At 48.4% G+C, this 27,934-nt stretch overlaps 1 protein-coding gene and 1 long non-coding RNA gene across 15 annotated transcripts in view; both read left to right on the forward strand.

Annotated features, from left to right (window-relative positions):
* The first annotated feature begins 4,243 nt into the window (after positions 1–4,243).
* LOC146757454 (uncharacterized) lies at positions 4,244–11,660 on the forward strand. The gene is made up of 2 exons (XR_014936287.1): positions 4,244–4,352; positions 11,476–11,660. It is a non-coding gene; the product is annotated as an uncharacterized LOC146757454 (long non-coding RNA).
* A 1,802-nt stretch (positions 11,661–13,462) lies between these two features.
* RAPGEF1 (Rap guanine nucleotide exchange factor 1) overlaps positions 13,463–27,934 on the forward strand; it is a 67,231-nt gene continuing 52,759 nt past the window's right edge. For 9 of the 14 annotated variants that reach the window (XM_015878999.3, XM_085521296.1, XM_085521299.1 and 6 more), the window contains exon 1: positions 13,616–13,752. Coding sequence is in view for 4 of the 14 variants with exons in the window: in XM_015879001.2 (XP_015734487.2) it covers positions 13,728–13,752 (25 nt within the window). In the remaining 10 variants the exon portion in view is untranslated. Of the gene's footprint in view, positions 13,753–15,158; positions 15,193–22,964; positions 23,042–27,934 lie in introns of those variants that run through there. The other 5 variants (XM_015879001.2, XM_085521304.1, XM_085521302.1 and 2 more) reach the window with 5 other exon arrangements.

The following is a 27,934-nucleotide window of genomic DNA, read 5'->3' on the forward strand; positions in this document are numbered from 1 at the left end:
CTTGTACTTTTTCTTTCATTATTTAATCCTTGGGATTGGTGTGAGTTTTTCATAGCTGCTCTTTTATGGAAGCATTTAAACGTGTATATGCTGATATGATAAGAGTTTTGTTGTTGTGAGGCTGCTTATCTGTGCCGGTCTTTTTCTGGAAGAGATTATGGTGTTGATTAAACATGGAATTTCAAAGGCACGCGGCAGCTTGGAAGATATGAGGCACTTTCAGAAGCTGGGGCGGGGGGGAGGAACAGATGTTTCCCTTTACTAAAATTGTCATGAAAAACGTTAACAAAATTTGCATGTATTGAGTGCTGAGGAAACACATCTGAGCAGTGACAGTGTGTGTCACTCATTTGTCCTGTTCTGGGTTTGGAAGCAGGGAAATAGTTCAGCCCTTCAGTGTGGTTTTTGAGGTCCCTTTTGCCTGAAGAGCTTTTGGAGATGTAAAGATCAGAGGCTTTGGTGGTGGTGAGGTTTGCTCTGGTTGTCAGCAAGGAATGTAGAGTGGAGTTAACTGTGTTGTATGAAAGGGAGAGGAGGAGAGCAGGCAGGAGGGGAGGCACCTGAATTCAGCTGTTACCTTACAGCCCTCCTTTAATTCATCTTGTCCCAACAGCAGTTGTGCAGCAGAGCAGTTAGCAGTGATGGGAACAGAAACATGGAGGTGCTGTGCTTGTGTCAGTGTAAAAGACTGAGCTTCCAAAGACAACAGCTTGTTGTGAGGACACTGGGATGTGGGAATTCCAGCTTTCTAGGTACAGAACAGAAGCAAGACTGGTTCTTACAAAGGTGAGAGGAGGTTGAAAGAATATTCGGTGTGTATGACTTCCTTTAGGGGCACGGCATTGTGCATGAAGGATGAATGCGTATTTGCTTGAGGAGGTTGGGGGTTTGATTCTTTCTTTTCGACTCCTTTTCCCCCCCATCACCAAACAGAAGTATTGCCATAGGAGGGAGGTAATGCTGTGTCCCATCCCACTGCAGCTGACCTACCTGGCTCTTATTTGACCCAGGCAGCCTTTGTAATACAGAGAACACCCAAGACAGAGCACCGTGTGCATCTTAGATGAGAGAGCCTTGTAAATAAGCAGCCCTGCTATCCGTCCCATTACTGCACTAATTGGGAGGCCTGGGTTTCCGATGGAGTAAGCATCTTTTTTAATAATAAAAAGGTCATAATACGGTATCCAGTCTGCTTTAGGCACTGCTGTCTGCTCCGTTTTGTTTATACTTAAATAATGGTGTAGAAAGCAAATCCCAAAGTTCACAGAAGTATTATATATGGAATCGTGTATTGGCACTTGGAGATAATTAGTTGCAGAAAACAACATCAGCCAGTTTGTGTGTTAATTGAGCCTGAAAACTTAAACCTGTAATTGGCGAGAGCCTAATGGAGAGCCATAAAATCCACTGTAGTTACCCGAGTGCAGAAATAATTGTGCTGGGAAGTGTAACATGAACTGCACGTCGCATTTCTGCCCTAAGAAACTGCAGTGGGAAGGGGTCTGCTCCCAGAGGCCCTGGGAGGGGCACTGCTTCCAGTCCCTGCAGTCTTTTTTAAGTGTAGCAGCTTGCAGTATTTCCACTTCAGAGAGTGGAATTTAACAGGATGAGCAGCCTGACGTTTTGTTTGTCATCAGAGTCTGTTGCAGCTTTTGGAACCGCTCAGATCCTCAAGGCCAGCAGTGAGGACCACGATCCCCAGGGAGCAGCTGGCTCATGCTTCTGGAGCATCTCCTAGACCTGCACTTGTCCTGATGCCTGTACCTGCCAGGCAGCCCTCGCTGCACAGTCCCTAACAGAAGAAACAGTCTACGTGCTGCTTTGTTGTTTGGGATACAGATGTAACAGAGCTGCATTTTATAACACACAGGTACGCGAATCTCACCCAGTGCTGCAGAACAAGGCCTGGCCTCACCGTGTTGGCGCAGCATCGCTCCCCGGTCACTGTGCTCTGCCATCACACCCCTGATGGGCAGAAATCCCTTTTTATTTTCCCATATGCAAACCCCTCCTACTGTTCTGGTGGAGTTCGCAGGTGCTAAAGGTTACAAAATCCATCTTTTCTCTAAGAAAGCAACTTAATTAATGTGAAAGTTTCTCCCAGGAAGGGAACCCTCGGCAGATATGCGCTGCGTATCGCAGCTCCCCTCTTCCCTCCCAGCACCCCTCCCCAAACCACTTTAATTTCTCTGCCAATATTGGACAAATGTAACAGGCTGACTTTTTAATTTTCTACTCCCAGGTCTCCCTTGTCCCCTCATGCATTTTTCATCACAGCTCGTGGCTCCCTCCCTGCCTGCCCTGTGAACAATATTGATCGACTGATTAAGCCATCAAGCCGTGGCAAACAACTTTAATTTTCAGACCAAAGGCTTTTAGTTCTCTTCCCTCTCTTGTATATTTGTTCCCTCCTTATGAAGTTTGTAATGTCTCCTTGGAAACAAGCACATTGGTGGTGGTTTTTTGTTTTAAATTAGTGCCCAGGTTAATTGGGAGCTGCTCACCACCAACAGCAACCCACATGAACACGTGAGAAGGGAAAACGGGGAGTGCTGAGCACAGGTTTGGGGGCAAAGAGGGCAGATGTGGCTCTGAGGGCCGTGTCAGTGGGCTCAGTGGGGTGGGCTGGGGTTGGATTTGGGGATCTGAGAGGGCTTTTCCATCCTTCATGACTGTGTGATTCCCCATAATTCAAAGCCAGATCCAAACTCTAAGGGAAAGCCTTGCTTGCTGTGCTTTGCCTGTTCTCTTTGGCGTCTCCACCTTCCTCAAACCTGTCTTAAGCTCTGATGATGATGAAGGGAGAGGAGATTGATGTGTCCTGAGTCCCAGGGTGAGAGCGTGGCACCGCAGCCTCGCTGCACGCGGCTCCACGAGGCTTGTCAGTGCTGCTCTGCGGGCTTGCAAATTGCTTTTCAAGGTAAAAGTGCAGCTTAAATAGCAGGATATTTATCTCCAAGCCTTCGAGCTCTGCGTCGGGTAATGATTCTGCATTCATGTCTTCGGTGCTGGGCTTTCAAGCAGCACAGAGTCTTGAGAGCAGCAGTGGGGAATCGATGGAAACGGTGTTTGTGGAGGACTTTCATCTTGAAGCTGCCAGTTCTGCTGCACCCAGGTTTGTGAACTTCAAAGATGAGCCAAAAAACCCCCTAGGAGCTGTGCTGCCTGCTGAGGCTTCACCCCACATTACCAGGACCCCATGTTCTGCCCCTGGGGTGCTGCAGGGAACCCATCTGTCCTTGCCCCAAACTATGAGGTGGCCCCATTGCTCTCACTGGGACAAGAGCTGTGAGGTTCAGTAGCTGCTGAGCATGAACTTTGCACGTTCCTATTGCTCTCTGCCTGTGTGGCCTTATTCCAGAGGTGTGCTATAGATTTACTTCAAATACATGCAACAGGGTGACAGATCAGCCTCGAGCTGCCTTCAGTGCAGGTTTTAGCAGTGAGTTTAGCACCTTAATCCACTTCCTAGGTTTCCCCCCACCCCCAAAGCTTAGCACAGGACCTACTTCCTTGCTTGGGGTTGAGCAGATCAGGCAGCGCGGGAGCCTCAAATTCCCCTGGTTTATCACTAATGCACTACAGCAAGGCAAGGCTTTAGCTCTTCACTCTCACCTGATGTCCTTCAGAGGAGATTTTCTGCACGCAAATGGGAGAGCAGCTGCTCTGTTGGGTTCCCTGCGCCCGGCTGCAGTACAAGGTCAGAAGCAGCCTTGTATGAATGGGGTCGACAGCAACCCCGAAACACGGCTGCCTTAGAGCAGTTGGAGTTGTTTTCCATCTCGCTTTGAAGAGCTCAGAGTCTGGTTTTAATATCAGCTAATTAGTTCCTATCAGGACGTGCACGTGTTGTGAACTTGTTAGAGTTCTTGAGGTCATCTTTTTTTTTCTTCCCCTTTAAAATCAAATGATGGGAACAAATGACGGCGCTGGGTTTCTTTCTTGTTAACATGGGGAGGCTCTGCAGGGAGGTCAGGGAGGATTCCTTTGCAGCTCGTGGGGTCTTTTGTTGTACAGTTTGACTTTTCTGTGTGTCTGAAGCTCAACAGTGGCACAAAGCACTGATTATTGGTTTGCTCTGATGAAAGAAGAGGAAAAAGCTGCAGTGTGGCAAGAGAGTGCAGACAATCAGGGTTAACACATTGAGAACGTGCTGCTGAGAATCACTGAATTGTTAAGGTTGGGAAGGAGTGCTCAGATCCCCAACCCACCACCCATGGACGCATCCATCAGTGCCACATCAGTGCTATGGAAGATGCTCTTCTCACCAAGCGGACCCTTTGGAGCCAACAGCCACAGCAAATGGCAACACAATTCGATTCTCCTGCAGATAAACCTAAGGAAAGTAAACTGTGAGTATTTAATAGGACATACCAAAGGGGAGAGCTGTGAAGCTCAGCAGATCCCCTTCATTTTCATTGTTTGGTTCCCATCATTATGGACAGGTGTGAAATGAGGAGCTCAAACTCTGGAGGTAGGAGAGCACAGAAGCTGCGTTGGAAACCTCAGTGAGAAGATTAGCGTTTATTTTTAATCTGAGAATGTTTATAAAGGGTTTTCTTAATGATGAGGGGTAGGGATGTGATCCGGCACTGTATTAGAAACTAGATCCAAATGAAAAGAGTGGGATCAGGAGGGTTCCCAGAGCCACAGCCGTGCCAGGTTGTGTTCCATAACCACACACATCGCTGGGATTTATGGGGCGTGGAAAATTGGATTACTTTAAGATGTAAATGTTGAGAAGGGTTGTATTTTATCGTTCATCCCCGAGGTAGTGCAGGTTTTATAAAACCCTTTTTTAATCTTGGATTGATTGATGTCGATGGGAGTTTTCCATTCGGTAGATGTTGGACGGGTCCCAGGGCGCAGCGCAGCAGCCGTCCCTGCAGGGAATGCTGTCGCACCCCATGAGGTGATGCTCATGGACAAGAGGAGCTGTGTTCTCAGGCTGAGTAAAACAGAGGTAGGCAGCTGTGAGCCCCCAACACAGCGAGAGGTCAGAGATGGCTCTGGGCAAAGAGCTGGTGTCCCACTGCTGGACAGAGAGCACCTCCAAGGACATCACCAGCATCCTTTGCTCATGTGCTATGCTGAGCTGTGTGATGGAGATGGAGATGTGGGGTATGGCACAGGGACACGGGGTATGGAATGGAGACCTTGGGGTGGGGACAGCAGTCGGAATGCTGGAGGTGATGTGGGAGCATTGGGGACGGAGATGCTGAGGATGGCACAGAGACTACAGCATGGGGACCCTGGGGACAGCACAGGGACACTGGGTATGGCATGGGGACCTAGGTGATGGGGACCTTGAGGATGGCATGGGGAGACTGGGTATGACATGGGGACCTTGGGAACAGCAGGAGGGCCTTGGGGGGGTGGCACTTTAACATAGATTAAAACATGGTGACCTTGGGGATGGGAACACAGGGTACAGTGCAAGGACTTCATGGATGGTATGGGAAGACTGGATATGGCAGGGGACTCAGAGTACAGTGTGGGGACAGCATAGGGACCATGGGGAGGAGGCAGGCTCTGGGGTGTCTGTGGGGTCTGCATTCAGAGTACTGCATTTGTGATGCAGGATGAGGAGGGGTGAGCTCAGTGCAGATCTCCCAGTGCTGTTGTGCAGGGAGAGGGGCTGAAACATGGAGCTGCTTGGGAAGAGAAAAGAAGTGGGCTCAGGCCTCATGGAGAGGCCATGGGGTGTTTCTCCCACCAGGATTTAATGACATCCTCTGCAAACAAAATGCTGCTGTGTGTGTTACATGTTACTTGTATTTGCCCAGGGGCCATATTAAAGAAATATCCCAATGTGTGGTGTAATATAGACATAAATCACATCACTTTTTTGTAATGTGCCTGATCAATCTGTAGCAGCTCCCCCTGTTCTACCCCTCCACCTCCCCCCCCCCCCATATAATGATCTTCAGTGCAAGATTAATAGCAGCCGGTTTGAGAACATTAAGATGACATTATCTCAAAAGAGAGCAAACACCATTAGAATTAAGGGCTGTCACGGGGCTGACATTACCAATTTCTGTGGGAAAAGGGGAAGAGCGGAGCTGGGGCTGAGCGTGGTGCAGAGTCTCCCCACTTGGGGAAAGGAGGAAGGGTCACCCATGCCTCATGTTCTGGGATGGCATCGTGGGATGGGTGCGTTTTGTTGACCTTCCCCCCTCCGTCCCTCCCTCCCCTCCTTCATTAACTCGGCCGTTTTCAAGTGCGAACACCCGGGCTGTAAATCTGAAGCCATTTAGCAGCTGAGGTGAACTGTGAAAAGCAGCTTTGCACCATTTGCAGATTGCTCGGTGAGCTGAGAGCTGACGCTGCTGACTCACGGGCTGAGCTGTGCTGGCAGCCCCCCAGCCCAGCACCAACACTCCCCCCCCCCCCCCGGCTTTTGGCAGCATCCAAAGTTCATTCCAAGAACTGAAGTTTTCTGCATCCAAAGCCACCTGCTTCCCCCGAGTGCTGTGAGTGGCAGCTCTCTGTCTGTCCATCCATCCAGCCCCCTCCCAGCTCAGCATGAGACCAACCGAGCTGAGGATGCCTTGGGCAGAGCCCTGCAGTGCTGCCCCAGCACCGCTGCATTAATTGGCACAAAGGGAAATTGATCATTGCTGCGGGTGTTCTCACTCAAATGGGGCTCTTTGATGCAGTTTGATGGAGCCAGACCCACCTCCCTTTAATTAAACGTGATCCTGAAAATTAAAAGGCAAACCTATTGGCTACTAGAATTAAATCAATCCATGATCGGTAACAAGAGAATGATGGAGGGGGCGATGCCCAGCGATGGAAGGACACACTCAGCAGATGTTCCCCAAAGCCCACAGCTCAGCAGGAAGCACTGAATGCAATCCCCTCCTACCACCCTTGGCCTTCTATGGGTAGTGATGAGCAGACAGCAGCATCTGATCCCACTCCTTGCAGTGGATGGGGACACCCACAGCTCCATCAGTGCTCAGAGCCTCTCCCCGACCTCGTGTGCCTGCAGGGCTGGAGCACCACCGCCTCTCTGGGTGCTCTGGGTTGTGAACTAAAAGAGGGGAGGTTTAGGCTGGATGTAAGGAAGAAGGATGGGGAGGTGCTGGCACAGGGTGCCCAGAGAGGTGGTTGTACCCCATCCCTGCAGACACCTGAGGTCAGGGGATGGATCTGAGCACCTGGGGGAGCTGTGGGTGTCCCTGTTCATTGTGGGGAGTGGGGCCAGGTGGCCTTAAAGGGTTTCTTCCAAATTAAAACAGTTTTGTAATCCTATGGAAACACTGCACGATGCCCTCAGTGCAGCAGTGGAGGGGATCCCCATTCTGGGCATGGGGTGCTGGGGGGGGGCTTGGAGGAGCCCATGTTCCCCTCCTGCTTCTTTTGTGTGCAAGTTATAGAGGGAAATAATAATAATAACAAAAGCAAACAAACCCCAATCCAACCAACCAAACCCAACCACTTCATCAGCAGCACTTGGACAGGGGCCCACAGCACAGTCTGGCTCAGCCTGGCACAGTGCAGATGGGAGCTCCTATATGGGGCTCCTGACTCACCGCACGACAAACAACGGCTGGCACAGAGGCGGCCGTGCCCCCAGCAGCCCTTCCCTGTGCTCTCAGCCCCATGGGCCTAAATGTGCCCAGGGAACAACACAGCCATTCCCAGAGCGTGGCCAAGCAGCGGGGTGAGGAGGTGGGTGCCCCAATCAGGGTTTGCCCCCTCCCCTGGTTACTGATTTCCCATTGCTCTCAATGCACTGCGCCCTTTGATCCATCCAGGTCACCGCCTGCCAAGGGGCTGGCACTAACGATATGCTAATGAGGCTTGGGCAATCAATGAGTCCTTAATCAGGCGGTCGATCTCCACTGCTGGTGCTTCTGGACTCGGCTTGCAGTTTTAATGCAGAAGGGTCTTTGGGGCAACCTGTCACAGCAGGGCTGAGCTCTGAGGGGACCCCCAATGGCATTTATAATCATCAACATTTAAAGATATAAAGGAAATTTAAGGAGCTTTGGGGGGATTGGAGCATCCTTGTGGAGCTGGTCCAGGTGGCACAGAGGGATGCTGCACCCACAGCACACAGCTGTCTGTCTGTCTGTATGTCTATGTATGGCTCAGCATGGCAGAGCTGCAATGTGAACTAGGCCAGAGTAGGGATGGCACCATTGTCCCACCATTGTCCCCATCACTGGGATGGGTTGGGGTTATCGCTGTGCTTTCCCACCGCTGTCCTCCTTTCATCAATGAGAACAGTCTTTTCCTCACGCTTTTTAAGCCCTAATTTTCATCTTATTCGTTACTAGCGACTCATTAAGCTGGCAAGGAATTAAACGAGGTGAAATGAAAGGAACTGAAAGTAGACAGGAGGGTCTGGGGGGGGTTGGCTTTAACTTAAAAAGAGACCAGCTCGTAATCTCCCTGGATTAAGCAGGTGAGAGTGGCTAACCCTGAAGAATGAGACTTAATGAGGAGGCTGCTAATGAAGTAGAGGTGCCATGGGATCCCAGGGATGCTCTGCACACATCACACCTCACCCACTGGCTTGCACTGGTCTTACTGGTTTTAAAGCCACCTCCTCACACAGTCAGGGACATCCCCATGGCCCCTCAGCCTGGTATTCCCAGGTCCTCCTCCTAATCCTTATGGCCGTGGGTTGGTTCCCATCCCATCATCGCTCCCAGCCCTGCTTCACATTCAGCACTTCCCAGCTTAAACGGTGACCCTGCCTCACTCCCATTCATTTTGATGCATTTGGGATCGTAAGAGGCTGTTATTTTATGATGGATTAACGATGCTGTATTTGCTTTCAGCCTGTTTTACAGTGCCCCAAGTGCCTCAGCTATAACTCTTCCGTTTATTTGCTTTATTATCCTAACAGGCTGCTCATGGAGATTACTGTGAATGCATCTCTCTCCCCACCACGTGCCCCTGCAGAGAGGACAGGGTTGGGATCCCACAGCAAGGAGAAGGCTGCAATGGCTGCTGGTGTGGGATGCTCAATGATACCCTGTAGGATGCTTTGGGATGCTCTGCAGGATGGTGCAGGATTCTAGGGGATGCTTTGTAGGATACTGTGTAGGATGCTCTGCAGATTGATCTGCAGGCCAGGGAGCAGCTGGGGAAGGAAGGGGCATAGGAAGCCATAGCAGCTTTCAGGTGTCCTCAGTACATCTTTCCACATGCACGCAAGGAGCCGAGGGCTCAGGAGAGGCAGCGTGGAGCTGTCAGTGCTGCAGGAGGTCACATCCATCCCCTCCATCCTCTCAAGGAAGGGCTGACCTTGGAGGCAGCCCCGGCCTCACTCCTCTCTGGATGCTCCATCCTCACACGGTCCCTCTCCTCCCCTGGGGCAGATGTATTTGCAGCACAGAACTCTACTAATAACTCCCATTAGCACCTCTGGCTGATGGACGGCAGCGCCAGGGGCCAGATTCAATTTCTGCTGAAAGCCCCAGTGCTGATTTCCAGCTGCAAAGATCAGCCAAGAGCTTTGGGGACCAAAGTGCTGGTGGAGGGGGAAATGAGAAATGAAAGAGGAAGATAAACATAAAAGCCATACAAAACAAATAGCTGGCGGGAACTCCATTAAATCAGACGTTTTTTAAAGGAAATATTAAAATATTCACTATGTAATTAAGTACTTATTAATTAAAAAAGGAAACACGCCGCATTGAGCTGAGCGCAGCTTTAATCAAGTCAAGTGCAGCTTCTTGTTTAGATCAGCAGACCTGGACCTGGCTTCCCAATACTTTGCCTTGGCTCTTCAGACTGAGGCCCTGGGAATCCTCAGACCTTCATGGGATGATTCCTAGCGGCAGATTTCCTAATGCCCCCACATTCCCTGCCCTTTGTGAGCTACAGCACTTGGTCTGGGCCCCCCACCCTGGGGGGCAGAAGAGGGGATGGGGGAGCACAGCTGGGAGCCACCATCGCAGCTCCAGCATCTTTGATGGGCAATCCCTCCATCTTTGTGACATCCAAACCTTTAATGTGGCACAGAAGAACATGGCTCAGTGGGCACAGTGCTGACGGGTCAATGGTTGGACTTGGTGAGGTCTTCTCCTGCCTGAATGATTTCCGTAGTTCTCTGATCTCATGAAGGTCTTTTCCAATCTGGATAACCCTGTGATTCCATCGTGTCACGAAGGTCCTTCCAACCTCAGTGACCTGTGATTCCATCATGTCTTTCCAACACGAAGGTCTTTCCAAGCTCAGTGATTCCATGATCTCATGAAGATCCTCAATGATTCCATGGTCTCATGAAGGTCTCTTCCAACCTCAATGATTCCCCTGATCTCTTCTTTTCCAATCCAGATAACTCCGTGACTCCATAATCTCATGAAGGCCTTGATGGATGTCACACCAGGGGAGGTTTATGTTGAGCGTTGGATGGTCAAGACCTGGAAGTGGCTTCAAAGGGTGGCATCCCCATACCCGGAGGTGTTTAGGAGAGGTGTGGATGTGGCTCTAAGGGACACAGTCAGGTCCCACATGGGTCAGATCCCTATGCAGGGACTCCGTGCCACCAGCCCCAGAGCTGTCACTATCGTGGCACAGCGGGGGTCACATTGAGCCCCACGGCAGCAGTTGAGCTGTCGGCTGCCTCTGACAACTCATCCGTCACAGCGCTGGGCCAGCGGCTGCGAGACGCCGCGGAAGGGAGAGAATTAAAAGAGGGAGAGAGAGAGAGAAAGAGCAATCAATACATTATTTAACAGCAGGAATGCAAATGACAAAAAATTAATGAGGCCTCCCCCCCACCCCCCAACCCTCCTTTGCAGTGAGATTGCTGACAAATTCTCTGGAAAATATCAAAACAGCCGGAGGGTGTAACCTGCCAGAATGATGCACCATTATCTATTATTGATGGAAACCTTGACACGTTCCCTTTAAAAAAGGAGAGGGAAAGGGAGGGAGAGAGAAGGGGGGGAAAAATTGCATCTAATCTTTGTTTTAAAGCTGCAGTCGCTGCTTTGCAGTCCCCTGAGGGTGGCTCAGGTCTGCACACCCAGCGGGTACGGAGGCAGCACCGGATGGTCCCATAGGGTCCATTCATTGTCACTTAAGGATGAAGTGGGGCTGAGTTCATGGAGGAGGCACTGTGGGAGGGGTCTGCGGGCCCTGGGGTATGGGGGGAGCAGAGCATCAAAGCAGGGTGGCATAGGGCAGGGGTGGGATTCCTCCTAGGAGAATCACTCAGCGAGTCCCTGGAGTGTGTTGGCTGAGTGGGGAGAGGCAGGAGCATGGAGCAGCTATCAAGCACACACTGCAGGGATTAATACTTTATAAATGCCATTGGCCTCCTGACAAGCTCCTGGATAATCCTTTTCTTTGGCCTCTGAGAGCAAAACCCTCCAAAGGGCTCAGCTCCCTCCTCCCACCTGTGCCACCCTCCCTGCTCCGTGCTGTCCCCGTGCTGTCCCCATGCAGCAAGGGATGTTTCTGGAGCTGCTGCTCCTGGGTTTCTAATCTGATTTCCTTTATTTGCAGCTGGAGCTCCCGCTGTCACTTCACAAGGTGTTGTCCTCCAGCCACACTGATGCCTCTCGTCCTGGCACTGCAAGGGCAGTCCATGCTCCCAGGCATCTCCACTCATCGCTTTGTATGCCTCTGCCATGCCCTCCTCATCTTCCCCTCTCTCCCATCCCCTCTCAAACTAAACAGTCCTAAGCCTTTTTAATCTCTTCTCATGGATTATTGATACTATTTGTTGCACTCTTTTGGATCTTTTCCATTTCTTGCTGCATCTTTGCTGAGGCGGGGGCGAGGAGTGCTGACTGCTGCTGAAGGTGAAGTTGATAAAGTCACTGTGGTGTTTCTGGCTTTGCTGTTTCTTCCGCCACCACAAACCCCCCTCTGGCTTATGGGGAAGGGGCTTCTTCTGCCCATTGCTTATCCCTGGGCCTGGGAAGCTCAGCTGCTTCCCTAAGGGCTCACTATAGCTTAGACCCACCCACATGCAGCAGGAGCTCTGCCATCCAGCCACCACCTGCACCAAAGTTACCATAAATTGGGCTAAATTAACCCTGAAGGGTTAAACGACTCCCTGGGCAGGTTGGAGCAACAAAGAAAGGAATTAAACTGGTAGCAATGATAGGAGAGGTGGGTGAGTGCTGGGATGGGGTCATTGCACAGCTGAGATGTTCCATGCAGGCACAACTTGGACGAGGACATCAGCTATTCATAGAGCTGAAGGTCACCCCTGGGCAGCTGCAGGGGGCAGAGAGCAGCCACTGCAGTGCTGGAAATGCCACGTCCAGCCCAGAGCATTCTCTTCTGCTTTTCTATTGTCCGGCTGCTAAAGGAAGCTTTGTTGGCAAACAGACTTCATGGGAAGTTTCTCTCTCTGCTGCTGATATGGTGCAAAAAGAGAATAAAGAGAGAGAAAACAATAATAAAAAGAGCCCAACGTAAATTCCCAGCCAGAATCAGAGGGGTCAAGTTTAAGAATAAAAGAATAGAGGAAAAGGAAAGAAGGAGGGAAAACGGCATTAAACAACCCCTCGGTGCCGGCTTGACGACAAAGAGAAGCGCTCTGGGCTTAGAAATGATGGTTTGAAGTTTGCATCATTATCAGGGCTACGTGCCCCACATCGCCAATGCCTTTGGAATGCATGGAGTGATGGAGACAGAGTGGGGTCAGCCAGCCCTGCCCCACAGACCCCACAGGGTCCCTCTCCCCATCCTCCAGGTGCTGCTGTCTGTGCACACAGTGATGCTGTAAGGTGAGCAGGTGGCATTGGGAACCAGGTCTGCTTTTTCCATCAGGGGAGAAGGAGGGGCAGGGGATGCCCTTCACCTTCACTGTGCTCCATAGGGTGAGCAGGCAGGGTCACCTGGAAGCCCAGCTGAGTTTGGTGTCGGGAGATTTGTTGGGGGGGGGGAATAAAGCGAAGGCAGCAGGGCTGGGGTGTGAGCAGCTCATATAGCCGGACTCGGCCCTATTTGTGGGCTGCCAGCCGGGGCTCGGAGCTCTCTGTGCCCATCAACCGGCATCTGCTGCCCTCTAGAGCCCGAACCGGAGCGGAGAAGGAAAAATCAGGTGGGGTTATTGCTCAGATGGAGCTGGATGCAGCTGCGTCCTATTAACAGCTGCTGACGATCTCGTCCTTCGTTTGCTTCCACCAATACAATTCTATTTCTCCCCAATATCAAGGGAAGAACGGGAGCAGTTGGAAAGACCCTTTCAGATCCCCAACCTCAGCCCACCCCACTGACCCATCCCCTAGTGCCGCATCCCTGGTGGGGATTTGGGGGTGGTGAACGGGGCACTGAGCGACCGAACCTCAGACAGACCCTACAATCGGAGGGGAACAAGAGGGATGGAGCTGTGAGGGAGCAGCCCAGGATTGATCACTGAGCGGCACTAGAGGGCAGGAGAGCCCCGCTGTGATCCTATTTGATCCTATGAGCTGATAACGGGGCGGAGCGGAGCGGCCATCGCGCCCCGCCTCCCTCCACGCCCCGCCTGCAGTTCCCGATGTGACCAGCAGGCGGCGCTGCGGCCCGGAGCCCGTGTTACGTGTGTGGCGGGAGCCCCCGGGCCGCCTCTTCCCGTCGCGGCCCGGCGGAGCGGAGCGGGGCTGGAGCTGCTGCCGCTCCGATCCGACACAGCGGGCACCGCGGTGCTTGTCCCGGATCGTGACCGGCCGGCGGCAGCGGGAGGAGGCGGCGGTGGCGGCGCCGTGGCCCCTCGCTGTCTCCTGGCGAGGCCGGGCCTGAGCGCCGAGCTCGGATCCGACATGTCCGGCAGGATCGAGAAAGCAGGTGAGTGAGTGAGCGGCGGGTGGAGGGGTGTGAGCTGTGCTGATCGCTGGGTTCGTGGTGGATTTCCTTTATTTCCCCCCCCCCATTTTATTTCTATTTCACTATTATCATCATCTCAGGCTTTGTGCTCGCTGCTCCGCTTCTCCTTTTTATTGCCTTTTTATTCGCCGTTGTTTTGTTTCCATCCTCCCCCCCCCCCCCCCCCCCCCCCCACTCCCCCTTTCCTTTCCCTTCCCTTCTTCGCATCGTCCTTACAACATACAGCAAAGCATCCCCCTATTCCACGCTCACTGCAGCGCTGCGAGGCCTACACGCCGGATTATTAGTGATTAATTGCAACTTGTCCAACTTTCCCGGCTGTGTGCATACAACACAGGGATGGGTTGAGCTGCTGCCGTCCCTTTGGGGCTCAATGTGAGCCTGCAGTGCTGCTTTGGAAGCACCCAGCCCACAACGTGCAGGTTGTGATGCTCAGCTGTCATTGGAGGTGCCCCCTGTGCCTCCCATTGCAGTCCGGGGAGAGCCTCGATTAGAGCTTTGCAAGCTGATGTTATTGACTTTAATTACGTCGCGTTTAATTAGCAGAGGGAAAAATTATATTTGCTTTTTGGTGGTTTCTTATTGTAAGGAGCAGCGAGATGCTGCCGTGCAGCTGGGGGAGTCAGATGTGTGATGTGCAGCATTGGGGCTTCCCAGTGCATTGGTTTAGAGGATCCCTGCTTCAATAGGAGTAAGGCTGGGAGCTGCCCTCCATGGCTCTGATGGCTCCATCCTGGTTTGTTCAGGCTCCTGTGCTGTACAAGGCAATTCTCTTGTGCTCAGGTTCTGGAGCAGGCTGGCAGCCGTGGTGGCAATGCAGCACATTGAGCTTCCAGCTCTCAGCACTCGGTCACTGTCTGACAAGTGTCCCATATCACGGGACAAATGCTGTTCCAGAAATATCAGAGGTTAATCTGATGCACCGTCCCTTCCATAGCATCGCAGTGTAACGCTTTGCCTTTGGTCCTGGCTCTCTCTTGTCCAAGCTTACTGGTGTATCGCTGCCACTTCTCCTATTAGAAGCAGGGAATGAGAGTTGGGACCAGCTCTGAACTGCTGGCCATTCGTTTCTATTAGAGAACCTGGCTTGGGGCTTTAGCAAACGCTGACCGTCCTATAGCCGGCAATTGCAGATGTGAAACTATAAGTGCTCACGTTTTGTTTGTCAGTAACCCAGTGAGAATAGTAAATAGGATCCGCCCCAGTGAAGCAGCGTGAAGAGTTCAAACACTGGAAGATGACTGTGTAGACACACACAAATGTGATGTGGTTCCATATACAATAGGACAGAAAGGCCCCAAATAACCATAGAAAACCCATAACGCTGCATAGAGAGCCGGCCTTGCAACACACTGAACTGCCATTGAAGAAGTCAAGACATCATGCAGGATCCATGGCCAGGTCAGTGCTGTGTGTATTGGGTTTGAAGCCTTAATGCGGAGGCTTAATGCTGTAGTGGGTGTGGAGCGTAATGGGGATTTGCTGAGTAAGAGAAAGTGTATTTGGGGAACTGTGCTCTTCCAACTGCTTGTGTTGGTGTTTCTTTATGGAGGGGGGGTATTGAGAAAGGGACAAAGATAAAGGAGGTTTGAATTGGAGGAGAAGAGTTGGGGAAGGTCCTGTGTGCCTCTGCTCCCTGGGTTTGTAAATGAAACACATTGACAACACTTACCAAAGTATCAAAGTAAATGATACATAACAGCTCCTGTCCACCAAGGAGAAGAGGATGGGGCTCCCTCAGGAGCCTGCTCTGTGCTTGACAGAAGGGCCACTGTGGAGTGATTCATAGCACTGCTTTGGAGCGAAGGGGATCCATCTGGTAATGCAGAACAAGGCGGTGTGTTTCAGTGTTAGCAGTTCTAGAGTCTCTGCTTTTCAGGCTCCAGCCAGACTTCCAAATTCCTTCTGAAAACAGAACCCCTTTGACCCGAGGAGGAAGAACAGCATCCGGCCTTGGTTGTTCTTTGCTCTAGAACTGATGCATCTGTACTTTGGGTCTTCGCTTACAGAAGATACTTGTTCCTTCTAAAGCAGAGCTGCCAAGAAAGCGGAGCAGGCCACGGATCCTGCTTGGTTTCCCTGTTACCGTGGCAATACGTGAATCCCTGTATTTATTTACCTGCTGGATGACATGCTTCAGGGAGCTGAACAATTCTTCATCGTACAGAGAGAATAAGAGAGCAGTGAGACACCGCCAGGTCTGAAACACAGGCTTTTGCACTGAGGGTATCTGTTCATTAATGCCCCGTATTAAGACCAAAGAACATATGGATGCTGTATCTCAAAGGTTTGTTCTACTTGATGCTTCCCATCGTAATCTTGTGACTTCTTGCAGGCTTTTCACATCCTTGTCAGTAATCATCTGCTAAGGGCTGTCTGAGACCAGCATTCAGCTGCCTGGTGTTTCAGTTGTCTCCATTTGGCTCAGGACCCAACTGGAGGTATTCCCAGCACACCAGCAATGCTGTTGTCTTCATCTTCATCTCTGAAGTCTCATCCAGTGTTTGTAACATAAACACCAAGGGAGGAGTCTTGTTCTTAAGGAAAGTAGCTCAATCCCAGTGATAGATCATTCCTGTCTTTAGGGGACCTTTGCTGTTCATGCACAGCCTTGCATGCGGTTTTACACCATTCAGAATCATACTTGATGTGTAGTTCATTGGGATCCTATTTCTACAAAGGCTATTTTGTGGACTGCAGCCATCTCTTGGGTCAATGATAGCCCAGAAATCATCCTGTATGTGTGGGGCTTTTTACACCCACCCAGTTCTCTGCAGTTTCTGTTTTCCAGTTGAGGTTCAGGTGAGTTACTGGGCACAGTTCTGCCTTGGTTCAGTTGTTCCCTCATTGCTATGCTGTGTTTTTGAGTCTAAGTGAAGGCTGATGAGTTTGTTAGACCTACATTGGACCGACAGAAGTGGTTTCTGTAGTGATGGTTTTCAAACCAAGTAAGGGGTGGACTGCCCAAGTAGGAGGTGGAGTCACCAACCCTAGGGGTGTTCAAGGAAAGACTGGATGTTGTGCTGAGGGACATGGTTTAGTGGCAGCTATTAGTAATTGGTGAATGGTTGGACTGAATGATCTTTTAGGTCTTTTCCAACCTTGTTGATTCTATGATTCTATGAAGGAGTCAATGCACAGCCCTGAATGCTGTGTGCTTCCAACCCTTCCTTCCTCACATTGCAGTTCCTGCTGCAGGCTGCTCAGACAGCAGCATCCCACGTGTGTTTTATTGCAGCTTGTTTCGTAAGCATCAACAGTCCCATCTCATTCTGCATAGACACAACACAGGATGATTATGTGCTCCATAAGAAATGGTACCAAGGGTGGATTTTGCATCTTTTGGTGGGTCAGTGTAGGCTTGACAGGTGTTGTGGTGCACAGCATCAGCACTGACGTGTGCAGAAATGCAGCCTGCAGTTGGAGCGCTGCGGGGCTGAGATGTTTGTGGCAGTTGAAAGAAGGAAGTGGGCAAGGAGTGGGGAAGAAAGGACAGCTGAAGTCTGCTGGAATGCACAGCAGCTGGGCCGTGCCTTAGTCAATGAAAGAGCAGAAACTGGAAACAATTGCTAAATTTATTTTCAGTGCGAGCAGTGGTTTTCCTTGGACCGCAGGGACTAAATATATCTGTTTGTGTGGCTGTGTGTGGGGGTAGCTCCTCCTGGCTCTCTCTATAACCTTAAGGCACACAGGGATGTGTGGAAGGTCAGTGTCAGAGCGCTGTGCTGATGCCTCTCATCTCAGTCCACAGATTCAACTGCAAAGAGTGTTTCCCGTTTGCCATCCTGCAGCATGGCTTTAGTTGATGCACAGTGTTGTGAGTGGAGGAAACCTGGTGTTCCTTGCTAGGGAATGGAGTCCAACTGCAACTGCTTTGTTGGCTGGTGCCTGAACAACTCTTTAAGTGCTGCGAAGTCATGGGTCTCATTTAAACACAGGTTAACCCTTAATTTATTCCACAATGAGGTGAGCTGTGGCATTGATGCTTGTGCAGGGAATGATTCTGTCTCTGTGAAATAGAAATGATGTCCGCGCAATAGCAGAGATGCTTATGTGAAGCATCCCAAGAAGGCTGATGGATGAGGTTGTTGCTACTCTTTTATTTGTGTTGCTTATTTCACGTAGAGGTCTTCAAGTCCTCTATTATGGTTGGTGCTACAGCTCATCTTCCTTGGAGTCTGTGAGACAGAGCTCTTGTGCTCAGAGCAAGAAGTGGGTCTACACAGGAGCAGGAGATGGTCCACATTCCAAATAAACTTCCATTTCATGTCTCATATGGACAAACAAGGTGGGATAATCCTGTTATCTGCCAGCTCGTCCTGCCCTTAATGTCACAGAGGGGACAGAGCAGCCACAGGAATGAGTTCCATATTTAGAAAGTTTCCTTTACGAACCAAACATGGTTTAATAAAGGGCACGCAGGGAAATCAATGTTTTCCTTCTGGATGTGCAGTACATTGCAACCAATGCCAGGCAGCTGTGTTTGGTGAATCCTTCTGCTGGTAGGCATCACATAACAGGACAATACGGCTTAGAACAGCTTTTGCTGGGTGATGTGTTACCCTTTTCCTCTGTGTTCTGGCTTTATTAACACAAATTTGACTGTTTGTGTATGGGGAAATAAAGCGCAGATGGTTTCGCATCCACTTCTTGCCTGACTTTCCAACACAACCTGGGTTTCATCATTAGGAGTGGTGACTGCTAAGGCTTTCACAAGGATAGAAATAGCCATTTTTGGATATTTTTGACATTTAAATGACTTTTCTGGATTCTGCTTTTCTAATTAGAAGACACCTTAAACTAAATGATATGCAAAGAAGAACAGTAAGTTTGAAGAACCAGGAGGGTTTACCAACAGTGTCAGTGCTCACCTATGAAGTTATGGGGACTTACATGAAGAGTACTGGCCTGTCTGTATAAATACTCTTAAAAAGCACGTGGAATCTTAGCTTAAATCTGATGCCAGATGCAGGAGGGGCTTAATTGGTAGCATCTTTTTCCTATGGGAACATGACTGCTCATCCATCCTTCCTTCTAACTCTTAGGCCTGCAGCCTAAGTCACTTTAAAAGGATTTGCTGATGTAAAGCTGTGTGTTTTCTAAGGAGACTGAGCAGAAAGAACAGACTGCAGATGGTGCCTGGATGATGGCAGAAAATGCTGCCATCCTATGTTCTATTTTGACCATCCAACATCATTCCAGATGTGCCAACTGGTGCTGCTGGTTCAGATGTGTCTTTTAGGGATGGACTGGAGGGCAGTCAGGGACTGGGAGGGATGGGTGAATGCTGGAGTATCACAGCCAAAGTGGCAAATGATCTCATGAGAACTGTGTGAAGAGAGTTTGGGTCTCGTGACTGTGCGTTCCCAGATAGACTTTAAACAAAGATGTTTTTGCTCCCGTCTGTCTCTGGTGAAAGCAGTTACACAAGGGCTTTAAATATGCATTGGCAGCTTTTACTCGTAGGTTTTCTCCTGAATTACAGCCTTGTTCAGCAGACCTCAAATCTTAGGTGTACATTTCACTGTAATACGGCTAAGGCTCCTTGGAGACATCAGGTAACCGCAAGTGAGATGCATGAAATTCTCTCTTGGCTTTTGTTTGGCTGGCAGCCTGGGAAGTGCAGTGATGTGAGGGATCAAGGCCATCCCTTGCAGGCACCGTGTTCAGCATTGCCTGGGTTGCTCAGGGTTGTCTATGTCCACAGTTACCACCTGGATGGTGTTTTACACTTCTTGTTCTGGTTGAAGTTCAGGTGATGCAGGAGGATCCCAAGGTGATGGCAGTTCAGTTTATCTGCAGATCCCACGCAGCTCCAGCAGCAAGGTGTGTAATTGCATTAGCATCAGTCAGAGCCACGTCTGAAGGTTGGTGAGGGCTGATGTCGTTGTTTTGATGCTTCTCAAGTTCAGTGAGTACTCATGGCTTGTGTACATAACAACACGTGGGATGGCAGCTACGGGTCATGATGGAGCCCTGCTGGCAATAGCCAAAAAATTACCCCCATCATATGAAAGCATGACTGATTCCAAAGCCATTCTGTGCGTGTTGTGTTAACGTGGCTGCTGGTGGGGGTCCAGAGTTGATAACTTATACAAAGGAGCTGCAAGGTTGGCAGTGTTGTGGCTTGCCCCATGGGGAGAGCTCACACTCATATTGTTATATTATCCTTCTTTTGTTTTTCTTTTTTTATCATTTAATTCTTGGGGCACTTCACATTTGGAAGCTTTGGTAACCTAATAGTGTGTTTCAAGTATTATCATAACGTGGAAACAAAATAAGATGAGAAATGGTCGTGCTCAATAGCATGCATTTAATGAAGCTGTTATTCAACCTTCTCATATCCAGAACAGGAGCGCTGTGTTGATGCTGCACGTTGTGGTGTTTGCTTTTGGGATGATAAGAAATCACAGAATCGGTTCCTCTTTCTGTCCTCCGATGCCCTTGAAGGGGTCATTTGGTTAAATTCCTCAATATTTTTGCAGCTGTGGTTGTGGTTTATTAACTGATGCTGCTTAAAGAGGAGTCTGTGTCTGCAGCAGAGTTTTCATTACTCATCTGTCAATACTTCCAGGGCAAAACAGATGGGTCTGGGTAGAAAAGCTTTGCTCTTCTGTGTCTTATTTTTCTCCCTCCCCCCTGTTTCACCAAAGGAAAGGACATGGGATAGTTTTTGATGCAGAGCGTGGTTATGCTTTACTGGGTATGAAGGCCTGGCCCTCTTTGTATGTCGGGATTATTTTAAGCTCCAGTGTTTAGATTTCGTTAAATGAACCAGAAAGAATTGAAAACATCTCTCTTTCCCAAAATATTCCAAGTCATACAGCTGTAAAATGCCCTTTATCCTGTATCATACCAGAGGAATTGCCTGGGTTACTCTTTGCAATAGGGTAAAATGTGATTTCAGACTCAAGTTCCAGTAATTTGCTCATCAGGAGAAGCCTAGTTGAGATTACAGCTAGTATTTATTTTGTTCTGTATTTTGCAAAGCTGAAAATGAGATGAGCCATAATCATAACGTTGCTGTGTTTACTTCTGCAGGTATTGCAGTAATTCTGTTGGCACTGGGGGCACCATCTCACTTTACCACTCGCTTCTTGAATTTCCCCCCTGGCTGTGACAAATGTTTAACAGAACAGCAGGCAGGCATGGTTTAGAGTCCAAGGTACTGCTTGTTTCTGTGCATTTTGGGCTAAATACTGGAGTTCTTGCTCCTGTTCTCCATTGAGCGTTCTGGTTTTATTTTGCTTTCATCCTGCTTTGGAAAATGATGTTGGAGGAAGAACCTGCACAGTATTTTCCTGTGCAAGATACCATGTACTGTGGCCCAGCCCAGGTAAGGAACTCCCAGCTGGGAGCCCCGTGTGTGCCTTTGGACCTTAATAGCAAGAGGTGTTTGAGGGGAGACACTGCAAACTCCTCAATGAGAAGACTTAGCTTAAAAATCAATGTTAGGCACTATTGCACATGCATCTTTACGCATCTTTCCTGTGCACACAGGTGGCAGTGCATGTGTTTCCTCAGTTTTGGCTGTAAAGTATGCAAAAATAGAGGAGACTGGAATGAAAAAAGAAGTTTGGGGATCCACGAGCAAACGGTGTCATAAAGTCTGCTGTTCTGTGTAGCTGTGCAGCCTGTTGGATTACTGCAGTGAGCCTCTCTTTACAAATGCCTTTGTGTTTTATCTGTTGACTCATCCATCTAGCACTTATAGTAGCATTTCAGTACTGAATTATAAAGCCAGCAATTGAAACAAGGCTGTTCTTGGGCTGCTTTAATCAACAGATGCAATTAATACAATAATGTTTGTATTGACGCCCTGCCTGACTGCGGCTCATTGTGGGCAGCACTGCCAGACAAGGGGATCTGTGTGGCTGTACGAGAGCTCACAGACATTTGTGTTCAGGCATAAGATCAGCACTGACAGAGTCTCAGGCCTCTCCATAGACCCAGATCAGTGCTTCTCAGGAGCTCCTTACCCTGGGACCTCATATAAGTTGTCTTCCCTTCCAGCTGTCTCATACTGAGCTGTGTGCTGGGTGTAGCCATCATTGAAGGGAGTGTCGGTGGCACGCAGCCAGTTGATATGTAAACCCTATCATGAATTGTTTGAAAGAGAGTATGGGTTTCTGTACTGAGCTATATTGATGGTATTTTATTTTTCCATGGCAGGAAGTAATGCTGACTCCAGCAATTGCCGGAGCAGCTGTTGATCATAAGAAAAGCCTTGTGAAAGCCTTAAGATGAGTGGGAAGCAGCGTGAGCTCAAATGATCTGCTGATCAAATGATCCCCTCTCGGATCCGGTTAAGCCCCATCGATAACTGCTTTTATATTTTCACTACCTTAGAAGTTTATATTGGAAAGAAGTTTCTGGTTCTTACGGTGTCAAAGTCTGGAGGATAGTTTACAGGGAGGTGTTTAACTTCAGGCTGGTTAATGTTTGTAAGGGCTTGTCTGGACACTCCCCAGACTCTTGCTCCAGGGTACAGATTTACTTCATTTATCCAATGCTGAGTTGATGTAGCAGCTTCTGTGGCTGTGAGCGGGGCTTTCTCTTGGCTCCACGGCTTTTAGGATTTCCTAGTGCTGATGTTCCTTGGCTTGGCTTATAGCCACAGCCTCAGTTATACAGCCTTCACCTGCAGCTGATCTCTTACACACTTAGTCTCAGTGTCATGCTACACTAGCTCAGCCTCTGAGATATTTCCAGCCCACAGTTCAGTACTTCCTTCACGTTGCCACTGAGCTCTGTGTTTGAATCTCTGTTTGTTCTGTTGCCTTTGACACGAGGATGTCATTTGTGCTTTGTCACCTCTGACCACCTTTTGCTCCTCCTAGCTGTTAGTTTTCTTCCACATACACTCTCAGTGTTTATAACACATCCTGCCCAGATGTGTCATGAGGCTTTGACCCAGCAGTGTTGTCCTGGAGATGGGTAGGGATGTGTCCCCAAATAGTGGTACATGTTTCACAGCAAAGGGACGAGCAATGGAGCTTCTCTTAGTGCTGGACATGGCTCATGAGGGTGGTAACAATGGGAAACGTGGGACGTCCTGGCTTATTTTGAGAAACAAAACTCAGTTTCCTTTGATGCAATAACTTCATGAATCAGAAAGGAAAGTGAGTAATAGTTTCTTTGAGTTTATCTAGAGCTTTATATTTTCAGAGCGCTCTGCAAGCATTTACTTTGTCCTTTTTTGCTCTGACGGGTGGTGATGAAAAGTGATGCATGCAGTGAGGCGAGAGCAGTAAGTACAGCTTCCACCTTGGTCTGGCTTAATGTTAACTGCTTTGATCAGATGGTGTTTGCTTCTTCTTGAGCGCCATTTGGCCACTCGGTTTCTTGCTAGAGCTGTGTATCCTTTCAGAGGGATCTCAGGTCACGTTTTTAAGGTGTTTGAGGTCTTGCTGGCTGGTGAGAGTGACAGACGCAGCGTGCGGCATAGCACAGCATCACTGTGTTTGCAGGAAGGTGCAGGTATGTTGTGTGCAGGCATCATGCCACCTAGAGGAGCGGAGCAGGCAGGCAAGTCTATAGCCAGGATCTGCTGGTCAAATGTGGATGGCTGTGCTAAGAACATCTCCAAGCAGTGCACTCAGTGACTCTGGTGCTCTCACCTGGTCTGAGAACACCCCAGTTTTCCATCAGCTCTTCTCAATCAAAGCTGCACAACTTTTTTCCATGATTTAGCACTCTATGCTGATCCCACTTTTTCCACTGGGTCTTGAGAATCTGAAATGAAATTGAGGATCTCACCTCAAATGTTCTCAGGGAATTAGGGTGAGGAATCTAGCACAAGGTGTGTGTTGATGGGATGGTGCTCTCCAAGCTCTGTGCTTTTTTTGGCCTAGTGTGTTGTAATTTCTTTTGCAGAAGGCTCATAAATTTCCCAGAAGATTATCCTAATTTCCAGAGTCTCAAAGTCTGAGTTGTAATTAAGCACTTAATTTGATGAGGGTTTTTAAATGTGTTGCCTGTCTACTGGCAGCTTGGGGAAATGCTTCCATCTGCAGCCCAGCTTCCCTTGTGTAGGTTCAAGCTCACAAAGCCGATGTATATTTAGAAGTGCCAGAACTTCAGCCTCCCAGACAGGCTTCAGAAAACTGCTCCATATTTCTGCCTTCTGAGTAGGTTACAGCCCAGTTTAAAAGCAGCCCACCTTTCCCAAAGAGGTTCAAGTGGTTGTTAGGGAGATGGCAGATTTTCATTAAGACGTGGGCAATTTGAACAGTGCATTTGATCGCTGACAAATTGCCTTTAGATTCCCCCATTTCCACAAATGACAGTAATCGTTGTGTCCAACAGGGAAGCTGTTATTTTATTCCTTTGAAATTGAAAAGCGTTTCTTTGTTGGTTCATGTTTTCTGTCCTGTGTACCTTGGGAGCAAAGCCTGGATCTTCTGTTAACAAGGTAGGTTCCATGAGAGACTTGATGGTGGCAGCCATTGAAATGGCCTTCCCATTTCCTCCTGTTCTCAGCTTAACTTTTTCCCCATACAAAAACAAAAGAAAAAGAAAGCTGTTAGTCATATGTTAAAGCAGCCAGCCCAAAGCCATTCAGAAGAGCATCCTCTTGGTGTCACTGTATGGGGCCGTGTGTCAGCATCGATTCCGGCTGTGGAATCCTATATGGACTGATCCAGGGCTCACCATGCACGGCTCTCTTCCTAACACACATCTCTTTCTACTGATAACTTTCTGGCCTCCGGGCTACTGACAGCTGTTGTCCACTTGCTGCTAATTAAGAAAGCAGCGTGAGCAATGGCAGTGTGGATTGGGGAGATTGAACCCCCTCTCAGCAGCAAAGTGTTTCAGCCTGATTAAAAAGTCTGACTGACAGCTGGGCGGCCTTTTTTCCTTCCCTGTCTGTTGAGCCCCTGAGAAGATAGGCTGCTTGCTATCGTACTCTTAATGATGGGCTCTCTCTTATTTTTTAGATCCTGTAACAATAAGCGATGTCAGGACAGATTAACTATTGAAATAATGGGCACGTGTGAAATGTAAGCCTCAATAAAGCCACACATTTAACATGCAAAGCGCCGTGTGCATCTGTGCTCTTACAGACATTCAAATGTAGGTCGTATTTTTAAGATAAAATGATGCATCTCGAAAGTGTAAAACTCACTTGGAAATGAAGATCGTCATAAACAATCAGCACTTATGTGGATGGATTGAGCTGATTTCAAAGATGGTCTTTGTTTGTTTAAGGATTTTCCTTGTTTGTTTTGTTTCCTTCTTTGGTTTCCTTGTTTTGTTTTCTCTTGTTTCTCTTCAGTTCCCAGCAGGTGTTCTTTTGTATAATATGGGCTTGTGTCTCTACTAGGACGAGCTATGGAGCCTCCCAATCCCTATCTATCTTGTCGTGGGAGCTAACAAAGAAAATGAAGCAGTGGTTTCTTAGTTTGAAACACTGGAAAAAAACCTGTAAGCATTCATCCTTTATATCCTGAGAGCTTCAGAGAGCTGTGTACATCTTATCTTTCTATGCTATGAGTGTATAAAATGTATGGATGGATGTATAAAATGAAAAAGCCACCATGCAGTCATTGCAGAGGCACGGAGGTGGTGGATTTGGCCTTAAAGGTCTGAAAGAATCATTGCAAATTCCTATGTTAAAACAAGATGCTTGCTTGGTGATAAGCTAGGCTCAGGCTAACACCTAAATGTAAGCCTAGAGCTCTCCTGCTAAGTCTGCACCTGATTTGTCTCCCACTGAATGCTTGAATTGCCAGGTGTTTCAGTGGAGCTGGCATTTCTTGGTTGGATTGTTTTGCAAATGCAGACGTGGTTTTTTAACAGGAGAGCACCAAACAGGATTTTCTGCTTTGCAATGGAATATGTTGTTTTTAAGTTGCTAGAGGAGCAGGTTTAGTCCTTTAAAGAAACAGAAAAGAATACAAACGTTCTTAAGAACTGCAGGTCTTTGGTGATGGGGGTTGAGGAGTAAATTAATGTGAACAGTTTTGAGAGCAGACTGCTGGATGGCAGGGAAGGTGCCAGCAAGAGAAACCTCCTTGGAGGCTTGGCAGCCACTTCTGTTCAGCAGAGCTGGACTTTATCTTTTTGTCTTTGAGAAACAGTTTTCCGTAAATATGAGAATTATCCCAAATATTTCCTTTCGTTTCTAGTTTGGTTTCTAATTAGGCTCAATCCACTTTGCAAGTGGACGGTCTTTCTCCAAAGTAAAACCATGTATTATAGGAAGTCAGTTCGGAATGTGGTGCTTGAGTTCCCAACCTTCCCCTTGATTTCAGTTGACTTCCTTGGGTGGAAAAGCCCTTTCGTTTTGAAGTCTGAACCATAAAGTTCTTATGGCTTTGAATGTTAATACGCTTTATCATGATAAATTACAAGTGTTTTAGAGTTTCAAGTGATCTCCCATGAAATATGGATTCTTACAGCTGCCAGAAAACCAGCTCAGCTCTTCATCCGCTCTGTTCTCTACCATTGAATGGCAAATTAACTTGAATGTGCTTGATGTATTGAAGTCGGGGAGGCATTTTCTATAGGTTTTTAGCTGGGATTCTTCTTTCAGTTTCCATATGAATGGGTTCGCTTCCATCATTCAGTGTTGTGACTGCTATATACGGTGCTGTGGGGTGGTTCTGTTTGGCAATCAGGCAGTTTTGTCTTGTATCTCTGGTTTGTGTTTCTTACCAGGATGGATGTGGAAATGCAATGTTCAGTGTCATAGAGGCTGTTCTGTGGAGGAACTTGTGTCTCTGTGTATTTTTATCACACAGGTTTTCCCAAGTCACGTGCATCTTCTAGCATTTCTTTGAGATGTTTTCATCATGTTTTGCAGTCTCTGCAATAGGTGAATAGTTGTTTTTTCAGGTTAATGAAGAATGATGGCACATTTAGTATGTTCAAAGACTTTCCTGACTGCGGAGTTGCCAGAAATGGAGCAGGAAAGATCTTTTCCATCTGCCGTTCTTCTACAGACATCAGCAGTTCAGAGGTGGATGGAGCTGAGAGTTATTTGCTGAGCTTCAGAGCAGAGTTTGTGCATAGGCAGGAGAGAGTTACCCACTTAACTGGGGTAGGAAGCAGGTTGATTCTGTTAGGTAAACCTGTAAATGGAGTGAAGGAAAGGGAAGATTTCCAAGCAGAGAGTTAGCTGAGCAGTGCCCCATCTTCTTCTCTTCCTCTCTTTTTTTCCCTCTTCATGCACAACACCATGAGTTTTCAGGTAAGAATAGAGAAAATATAAAGATCTATGGGCGGCCAGTGCCACTTCCCCCATTAAGTTTCCTTATTGCACTCTTAGAAACATACTATCCTAGCCGTAAGTATTTTTTTGCTCTCGATACTAGATGGCAATTATAACACTATGATATTTAACAGAAGGTCTGGGAGGTATTTACCCTCTCACAATGGCACCAAGGATATTTTGCTAAACACGCCTTTGTCTTTTAGAAGCCAACTGCCATGACACACTAAATCCGCTGTAGAAATCAGTAGGTTACTGAATGGGTTTGACGTGTAAAAGCATGGAGTTAATCATGCTAAAGCTCTGACAAAGCCCCAGGTTTACCCCAAGGAGAAGGAGCCCTCAGGCCGTGCAGGCTGGGCTTTCTCCTTGCAGGCTGCTGGTTGCCAGATGGACCAAACAAGCTCCCATCTATTGCTCAATGCATCTCAAACTGCAGTTGGTATCGATTCACCTTTCAGTTCTGGGCAGCAGGATCGCCAGACAATTGCGTGTTGTTTTGCAGAGATTTAAATAGCTTTGGTCGTTGTGGTCTGTGCTGTTTTGTTAAAACCCAAATTAAATAGAAGTACTGTCGAAAATGATTTCTTATTTATAAATTCCTGAGTCTCTTCTGCCGCAGAATCTGGGCAGTAGGTTTGGAAATAGACTTTTTTTGCATGCAGAGGATCATAGTCTTGGAATGCACTGAGCCTCCATGGCAGGTCTGATCTCACCTCTGGACCCCAATGGCATCCTGAGAGCTGATAGTTCACCAAGATTTATTCGGTGATAAAAGAGTTGTTTCAGCATGGAGTGTAAAGAGATGCTGAGATAAGGCTGAGCTTTGTTTTTGGTAAAATACAGGTCTTGGTTTACTTCCCTTTAGTTATCACCCATTTGCTGCGTGTTAGCATTGAAGGTGTTTCTGCTTGAAATGCAAGCTGA

Source organism: Coturnix japonica, chromosome 21, assembly GCF_054131305.1.
Source record: "Coturnix japonica strain WE chromosome 21, WE-NBRP24, whole genome shotgun sequence".
In the NCBI taxonomy this organism is placed as follows: domain Eukaryota; kingdom Metazoa; phylum Chordata; class Aves; order Galliformes; family Phasianidae; genus Coturnix; species Coturnix japonica.